At 39.2% G+C, this 9,531-nt stretch overlaps 1 protein-coding gene across 1 annotated transcript; it reads right to left on the minus strand.

Annotated features, from left to right (window-relative positions):
• Positions 1-361: 361 nt before the first annotated feature.
• Positions 362-8,707, minus strand: LOC106928217 (high-affinity choline transporter 1-like). The gene is made up of 8 exons (XM_088004246.1): positions 6,933-8,707; positions 6,584-6,697; positions 6,136-6,291; positions 5,868-6,016; positions 5,505-5,648; positions 4,901-5,054; positions 3,589-3,806; positions 362-3,494 (listed from the first exon to the last, which is right to left on the minus strand). Exons 1-8 carry the CDS (start codon positions 7,114-7,116, stop codon positions 2,823-2,825), a joined length of 1,791 nt encoding a protein of 596 aa, XP_087860372.1. The 5' UTR covers positions 7,117-8,707; the 3' UTR covers positions 362-2,822.
• Positions 8,708-9,531: the final 824 nt, after the last annotated feature.

A 9,531-nucleotide genomic window follows, 5' to 3' on the forward strand; every position in this document is an offset into this window, starting at 1 on the left:
TCTCTAATCATGCCGCCTGCTCAGTTTGACCCCTCCTTGAGCTTCTTCTGATTTTCAGATTTCTGACCATCTTCAAGCTTGACCGATAAGAGAATATTTGGATGTTTTTTTTTACAAGAACCTTACCCTCACCATTACTGATTTCAACATTTTAAATGATAATCAAAAAAAATAAGTATTGTGCCTGCATAACACACAATAACATTACAGGGTATTATAAACATAATTGTGGCTGTAACAAAAAATGTTTTGGTTTGTATCTAAATGTTCCACACAAACCATCCCCTATCAGTCTCCTCTCCTTCTGTGAAGCGCTAAAGAAAAATGGATTGCCTGTTGGACAAGCGACAGTTTAGTTTCATAATTGTTAATTATCATGAGTGCTCTGAGAGTCACTTTCTCTGAATGGAGGCAGGAATCTTTCTCCCTCCCCCACCATCTCTTCTTTTTATGGGATTGGTCTAAGTTCTCAAGGACATCAAAGAGGTCAGTGACTATGGGGGGAGGAGACCCAGGGAATGCGTCAAAGACTTGCGTCATTTCCTTGCATCCAGGTTGGCGAATTCCACGAAAATGGTCGTTGGTGGGCTTCTTGCCTCCGCCTTTCCTCCATTTTCCCTGCCTGAGCAACAGCAGCCCCGCCCATCCCTCCTTGGCTCCTCCCCTAGTCCACAGCCAGAGAGAGTACAGCACTTAAAGTAAATAAGCAGCAAGGAGAGCTATTTTAAGATACTGTCTTTCACTGTGGACAAGGAGGGGGACAAAGATGCAAGCCATGCGATTGTAATTTTAGTCACGTCTTTCGACATGTTGTCTTCCTCCGTCCAACTTGCTGAAGGGCCCGGCAGACATGAAAGAGCTCGGAACAACGTATTTGTCCTGTTTTGAACAGAAAAAAAAAAATAAAAATACAGATTTTACAAGACCAAGGGAGTTGGCGCTACTGGAAATCAAGCCTTATGTCTATCAACTTTAGACTTAAACACAAGCAACATTAGGCGACGCTTGAGAGAGATGATTCAAACAGAAAGCAACAAAATAAAATATGTGAAGAAGTTCTGCTTCACAAAACTGAATCTGAGGTTCAACATCTTTGGTTTAGATTAGAAAAACACTGTTACGGCATGACGACTTGGATGCATTCTGTTGGTTGAGCTTCCCATCAAGCTTGAAGATTTCCTGGATTCCAAAAAACATCAGCAATTATGCAAATGATTGACTTTTTTCTAGATATTGTTGAATGAAATCAAAGAATTTAAAATAACCCTTTACCTTAGGTATTTGATCATTTGAGTCAGTATTTTTCTTTTTTTTAACATGAAGGTTTTTACAGAAAATCTCCATGTTTTTTTTTTTTTTTTACCACGACCTCATCAGTATATGCCAACAACAAAAACACTATGTAAACACATAAAACAAAAATATGGTGAGTCTTGGACTTTTTCAGTTAATTTGGATTTTCAAAAGGACCAAAAATGCAGATGGTCCCTGTTTTTTTTTTTTTTTTCGTTTGTTTTTACAAATCATAGACCAACAAAGCAGCTACAAAGAATTTACTTTAGCATATGTTATCGTTATCTCCACTCTTTTGAGTCTTTATTATTTTGTATCACATCAAAAATAAATAAACATTTATAATGAATGTTTTTTTTTTTTTTGTCGCATATGGATAATTCAAACAGCAATAATTGTTACTCTTATATACGTTTTATCCTTATACAGCATGTATACAAATACACATGTCACAAGAAAATAACCTATTCACTGCTTCTGCATAAACGAGTAACCAGCAGAAGGTAAGTCAGAGCCTGCGAACACAACGCTCTGCAACATGAAGGAGGAGGAGAAGTGTCCCATTTAATTTAAACCAGATCTTCTGCAGATTTTACATTCATTGTAAAGTCTTTCTTCCTCCGGTCTCTCATGAATCTGGTCAGAACAATGAAAGCAAAATATCTCTTTTATGAGCATCTTTAAGGCAGTTGAATACAGGTTCATTTAAAACACCAACCTTTTTTTTTTTTTTTTTTTTTTTTTTTTTTTGACTAAACTGTTTCTACGGCCAACATTAATGAGAGCAAAAGCAAATGCTTCAGCCAACTACAGTAATTTCTGCTTGGATATTTTTGATTCACTTCATTGCATTTTTTTTTTCAAATCATAGTTTGTTCTTTAGTAGGAGTATAAAATAATAGTAATAGGAAATATGATGGTGTTTCTATTCAAAGAAACACTTAATTTTTTAATCACCAGCTTCAGATTTCACCGTGAACAACTGACATAATGAAGAATAGATGCATTTTTTTCATAATTACCTACAGCTGACCTTACTCTACTGCTCATCGTCAGATTACGTTGCAATTGCTGCATGTGTGTGAAGCTGCATATCTTATTGCTTTTTATTGATTCCCTTCCAAACAGTAGTTGTGCTGTCAATTCTTGTGAAGTACTTGTCAATTGTTTTGCATGATTTTGGATGAGAAACAGAAATCTGAAGACTTTCTTTTCTTTAGTGCTGAATAGTCAAATAAACTGGACTTCTCATAACCCAGTTAAACCCTCTAACCCAGTTAAAAAGGCATGAGGTATGCAAGGTGACAATGTATAAGTGCTTTCTATGTATATATTTCAATATGTAGGTGTGATAATCAGCAAGCGGCTATAATCAGAGTCTAATATCCTGACATGTGGCTCTTATCCAATTAAGTGGGATGTCCAAGTACTTTAAAGTCCAGAAAGACGATATTTTCTTCTTGCCTCTTGGCCTCCTGCCAGTTCAGTCAGGTATTCCGTCTTTACATTTTTATGAAATCCAGGTTTTATTATTCTTCGTTATGTGAGAAGTCGGGGCTGGACTCTTCCTCTTCCTCTTCAACTGTTTCCTCTGGCAGCGTGTCACGGCGGGTAAAGGCGGCTGCCAAGGTCACACTCAGCCGCGGCTTGACAGGCGCTAACTCAGACAGCCCGATATTGTTGCCTCGGGTAACAAGAGTAGTTTTATCCATTATTTCCCCACTGCGGCTGGACACCACGGCATCCAGAAAGTCATATTTGTGCGAAATCTTTCCGCTCTCGAACAAGTACTTCGCCAGGTACGAGAAAACAAAGTTACCGAAAAAGGAGGCCAACATAGAGACGGTCTTGAAGGGGAACCGCTGTATGATAATTTCCTCCATTTCGCCGGAGTCCTGGTGCTTCCGCTGCTCGGTCGTCCAGCCTGGGTAATAAATGAAAGGAGGCAGGTGCAGGTAGGGCTCACCCCCGCCTATGCGCAGCAGCAGGCCAAACAAGTACGCGGCCACCGAGCCGTACGTGTTTGTGCCTTTGACAAAGAGCACACTGAGGAGCTGCGGGAAGATGATGACATAAACCAGATCTGAGCTCAGGTACCAGAGGCCATAAACCGTGCCAGCGCCCAGGGCCATCAGCGTGGCAAGGCCGCCAAATACAAAGATTGTGATTCGCATCACCCACACAATTTCACGATCGGATGCCTTGGAAGACAGAGAATAGACATAAGCATCTAGATAGACAACCTCAGAAAGAGGCAATTAGTAACAAAATCCTTGGTTACGTTCCTGAACTTACTGACTGTCTGAAGGCAAGCTGGTAGATGTTTCTTGCGAACATGGAGCTTGCAGACAGAATGGAGGAGTCTGCAGAGGACATGACAGCGGCAGACACAGCCCCCAAACCGAAGAAAGAAACAAATGGCGGACAGAGGTGCTGCAGCACAATGGGGAGAATCATTGCTGCTTCATCTTTGTCTTTAGGAGCTTCACCACCGTAACTGGTCTTGTTCCAGTCTGAGTAAGAGAAATAATTGTTAGTGCTATTGGAGGAAGACATGCTCTGTTTCATTTTTTGTAGATTTAAAAAATAGGAACAAACTTATTTAAAATTATAATTTAATTTAATGCATTTTCAGTATATAATCTAAAACATCCCTGGTAGAGGCAATCTACTGCAGTAATCTCGTATTGAACAGTTTGGTGAAATACAGAATTACATTTCAGCATATGTGTCGAGATGGGAAAAAAAAAATCATATTATAATATTTACTTTTAGCAAAATATCAGACACATGGTTGGAGCATGTACCATTCTTCTTAATACAATCTCTCTAAATGATCCAGAGCCCAGTTCCTCTCTTGTGTTTATTTCTCTTCAGTTCAAAACCGATTTTGAATAAGATTAAATAAGATTGTTCAGGGTCTTAGATGGCCATGAAAGGATGCTAAATGCTGTATGATCATTTCTAAGGTCAAACACTGATGCTGGACAAGAACGCCTGGCTTACAGTCTGGATATTTATTCATCCTAAAAATGTTCTTTTGGGTTATGGTCTGGAATCTGTGGAGTTCACTGAAACCAAACTCACTCTGGCATGTCTTGACACCTCTTGTTTTGTGAACTGACGTGCAGTGATGATTGAAATGAAAGGGGACCAAAACGGTCCCAAAGATGAAAGTATAAAATGATCCCAAATGTCGGATACATCTCTACAGACAACATGAATCTATTGCTGAAGAGCCTGCTGGTACTTTACCCCACCAAATCAAACATTTTGCATCTTATGGTATTAAGCTGCACATCTTGAGCAAATTCATAGAACATGAGGAAACACATTTGTGTCATCACTTCTCTGTGGAAGAATCTGACACCTAAAAATCTGGAGATCACAGCACTAATTTGGTCCCTTGCCTCGCTCTAATGCAATATTTACAATCCAGCATGGTTATTAAACGGATTGCTGCTTCATTATGGATGAGGTGAACCAGCTGCTATTTACCAGGTTTTCTTAGATCTAAGGGCAACAAGAACCCACCCAGAGCCTTCCCCAGCAAAACAAATACACAGGCGAACACAACCGCAGAGTGTGTATGTGGAATGTCTCTAACCTGTGGAGGCCCCAATGGCTCCGATGAGAACGGAGGGCACGGCCATGACGAGGCATCCGAACGCGGCCAGGAAAGAGAGAACCTGTGCATAGGTGGCGGAGGAGGCAGATAACACCCTTTGGAAATACACTTGCCAAGGTATTCCTCCCAGCATCTGCAGCATGATGACCACCAGGAAAAAACATATTTAAAAGTGAGGTTCTGAATCTGGAAGCACCAAAGTCACAAATCCATAGATTAAAAGAAAAGAAAAGAAATATCCTGAGAGACAGTATTTAAAGTTCAACATATGGAGAGAAGGACAGAGCAAATTTCTTAAGTGTAAAGGAACAAGTAAGTAATTTCATAAGGGAATGATTGTGTTGGAATGAATTAATTATTTACTTGGCCACGTGTCTAACAATGTAACAAATTTATTTACTGAATAATTTCTAGAATAACAAATGAATGAAGTCAATGAAGTTCTTCCACTTTTAAGCTAAACCCAACAAGAGTAATCAACACATTAAAAAAAACAAAGTTGTTGATAAAATCAGTTTTTGACTGTATTCTTGAGTTTTAAGGCCTAATTTTGCTGAGATGAATAAACATGTAGAGACAGTACCAGAAGACAGAAGTTGTCGACCCACATCCAGGTGTCTTCCTTCTTGATGCTGCCTCTCCACGGTGACTGATAAACCCTCTTCACTGCAGTGACGGTGATGTCTGACACCGCAGCGTTAGTCAAAGCAAAAGGGACGCTGATCCACTGCAGGCAAACAGACGTCAGTAAACACACAGGAAAAAAAAAAAAACACACACAAACTAGGAACAGAAGAGTTTCAAAACACATTTAATTTCTTTTGAGGGAAACATGAACTTAATATCTTATCCTTATCCAATTAAGGATTTCTGTCCATTTCTGCCTATAATTCTGAGAGAGAATGACCAATGCATAAAATGAATCAAACGCAAGTCTTGAACTTACAAGGCCAATAAAGATACAAAACAGCTGCACCACGTCCGTGTAGGCCACAGAGTACAGTCCTCCAACCAGCGTGTAGAAGATTGCTATGAGTGCAGAGATAACCACTGACATCTTGATGTTGATGTCCACAATGACACTCAGAGTAGCGCCTATAGGTCAAGAGCAGGTCAAAGGACATCACAGCCCTGGTAGTGTCAGAAATTCAGATACATTTTGAGGTATATCCAAGAACACTTTTGTTCTGCTGTGTGCAGACACGTGGACTTACCGAGGGCGGACAGGATGGCAGCAGACCAGAAAATCTCACCCATGAACGCAGGTATGAAGAGAAGACCACCCATGCGTTTCCCATAAAGTTGCTGGAACGGGTCCAGCATGGTGACGTAACCCCTTGAGCGCATGGGCTTAGCAAAGAAAAGCCCACCTGGGATAAAGAGAGATGGAAATACATTTCAGAGCCCATCTTCAAAGCTTAAAATGGATTTGAATGAAATAATAATAGTAAAAAAAACAAAAAACAAAACATAATATGGACAGTTTGATACTTGTTTAAATGTTACCACTGAAAGATGAACAGAAGAGCACTTGAGACAGTCAATCTAAAACTCTTATTTTAAATAATATGTTTAGCCTATAAAGGAGTGCATAAGTTTGTATTTCTTCCACATAATACATTTTGCCATTTAAGAATAATATTACTGTTTAAGAAAACTCACCAACAACCAGACTGAGAGCATATCCAAATGGGGCTTGAGCCCAAGCCAAACCGTAGTCGGGAAGATACACATACTCAGCTGTGCCATTGATGTATCCTCCACCCACCCAGGTCGCTGCGAATTACACAAACACGTCACTAAACGTAACTGAAATTACATTTATTTGGACAGAATAATAATAATTAAAAAAAAGAAACTCTCAAATTCGAGTATAAACAAAATCGTAAATGTTTTTTTATATATACAATTCCAATAAAATTAACATCGAAAAAGTCCCTCGGTTATGGGAAAAGTCTCTTTAAAATTATGTACCAGGACTAATAAAACAAACCAGTAACACAAACTCCACCTGTCATTGTGAATCCGCCGACAAAGAGTCCGATGTCTCTCCCTCCGACCATGATGGTTTCGCTGCGGTCGGTGCCCTCCGCCTCCCCGGAGTGTTTGTTCTTCCATGCCGCCCAGATGCCCACGAACAGGATGAGGAGATAGAAGACCGCGATAGCCACAAGCCCCTCTGCATGGATGGTCATTGTCGCAGTGGTCTTCTGCTAGGAACGGGAGGACATGAAGACCTGTAGAGGAGTAGAAAACATAAGATACGAGATATGATGTTATGTGCGCCTTTGTGTTTGTGGCAAGTGAAGTATCAACATAGTTTGGAGTGGAAACAAAGTTTTTTTTTTTCTTTTTTCTTTTTGGTCCGATTTGAAATACTGACCAGACACGCTGAAACCTGGTTGAAAAATAAAGGCACGTCAAAGAAAAACCAAGAAATATTTTTTTCTTTAAATTACGGAAATTTAACTATTAAATTGAACTTTGATATGTCTTGTAAAATTACTCATTAAATTTGGTCATACTACCATTACAAATGAGACGGAAATGTTTCACATTCGCTTATATTCCTGGTACAAATCCCCAATACAAATAACTGAAAGATACAATTAACCCCCCAAAAAATCTAATATAAACTATATTTAAACAATACAATTAACTTCGTGTTACTATAATTTTGCTCTGTTAAATAAGTTATGTTCTTTTTGTTCATTTAATTTGGCTCCTTGTGGAGGATGCGTGTGCGTAAAAGCCGATTTACGCACAGAAATACTAATTCCAAAGAGGCACAAATTATGATAGAAAGAACCTTTCTTTGCGTCTTTCTTTCTTCATTTCTTTTTCATATATAAAGGACTACAGAACTTACCAAAAGTCTTTCCAGAGTCATGCGTGTGGGCAGATGAGCAAAGAAAACGAGCATCACACTTCCAGCAGCATTGAAATACGCGTCCCTCTTTGTACGGTGGGCAACTGTAAAGCGAAACGGCGGTGGGGGTCTCTCGGGTGACTTGCTGAGGCTTATAAAGGGGGCAGATGCCGTCAGAGGACCGAGACACGCGTCAGAGAAACCACCCGTCCCTCTTAATGAGCACCTGGCATAAAAAAAATAAATTAAAAAAAAAGTCACGATGTCCCGGCTGATGTAACTGGAAGAGGGCCGAAATTCCTTTACTCAAGAACACTTTTATTTTTTCTTTTACTCACCGGATGGGTCATGAAAAGAAGGTTGTTAAAAGCGTCGCATCACGCTTCGACTAATTACAAAATTGTGAATATCTTTGTTTGTTTGTTTTGTCCACTTCTGACGCTACTTCTTTATACTCGGTGCATACAAGACGTAAGCAACACATTTCAGGTGGCCTTCTGTTAGTAACATTATTTGCTTTCCTTTGTTCATCGGAAGGACGCTGGGAACACGCCTTCATCAATAAACTCTGGTGGATAAAAGTGTTATTATTAAAACATATAGCCAGGAATTACTGGCTGTATTTCTCTCAAGGAGAAATACTCAATTTCCTCTTTTTTTTCTGTGATCAAACGAATTCGTGGATAAAACACTCCCCACATTTAAGCAATTATAGCAGTCCTAAGTGTGTGTCTCCCTCTTCCCTTCAGGATATATATCTTTGAGCTGCGTCTACTTAATGGCCACTTCAGCTTGCACTCCGTTTATCTGAACAAGACTTGTCGAAACTGGCAGGCATCCAATTAGGATGGGTCCCGAGCATGCAGTGAGGTTTAATGATACAATCTGACTTTTTAAAAAATCCTTACACACATACACACAGCAACAGGAGAAAAAAAAAACTGTCTTGGAGAAGATGCTTATTCGTCATGGTAAATGGTGGCAAATGAGCAGGACTCTCTTAGCAGTCAAACAGAGCGATTCAGCACCATGGAGAGAGACCAAAAATATGTAAAACAGGTTATTCAGGTTGGGTCATAAGTTTCCATACATAGGAGAATGTAAAATGTATATTTCTTTTATATTTCAGATACCCAAGAAGATGCGTTTGACAAAAGAGCAAAGAATTGAAATCATACTGACGGCTGATGGATCCGGAAGCAATGGCATGGTTGCACAAAAATGTAACAGAAAACATGGAACGAGCATCACACACACGACACTGTGGGAAAACTTATTTGCAAGTTTCAGAAAACTGGAGATGTTGCAGATCAACCACGAAGTGGTCCAAGACGTGCAGCGATTAGAGTCCCACAAAAATAAAAATGGCTGTCCTGTATAAAAATGTTTATCTTTTCTATGTATGTAAACTTATGGCCCACCCTGTATTTGGGAGTGATGATCCAGGACATCTATTGATGTTTCATATTACTTTTATACATCATTAAAGACTATATTACATATGTGCAGTTAGATCAAAGCTTTTACAACAAAAATATTCATGTAGATGAAAAAAAAAGAAAAGATTTGAGCTTTACATTTATAAATATTAAGCTTTTCTTAAAGTTTGTCACTAATTCTAAAACGATTGAAATGAAGCCTTAACTCATGTTTCTAGTTAGCAGTTAATACGCACAGTAATAAAACATTCTGCAGTGGCAAACATGCTTTCGTATGGCAGCATATTTAAAATCTATTACCA

Source organism: Poecilia mexicana, unplaced genomic scaffold (assembly GCF_051168715.1).
Source record: "Poecilia mexicana isolate PSO_F unplaced genomic scaffold, ASM5116871v1 scaffold_3, whole genome shotgun sequence".
NCBI lineage: Eukaryota > Metazoa > Chordata > Actinopteri > Cyprinodontiformes > Poeciliidae > Poecilia > Poecilia mexicana.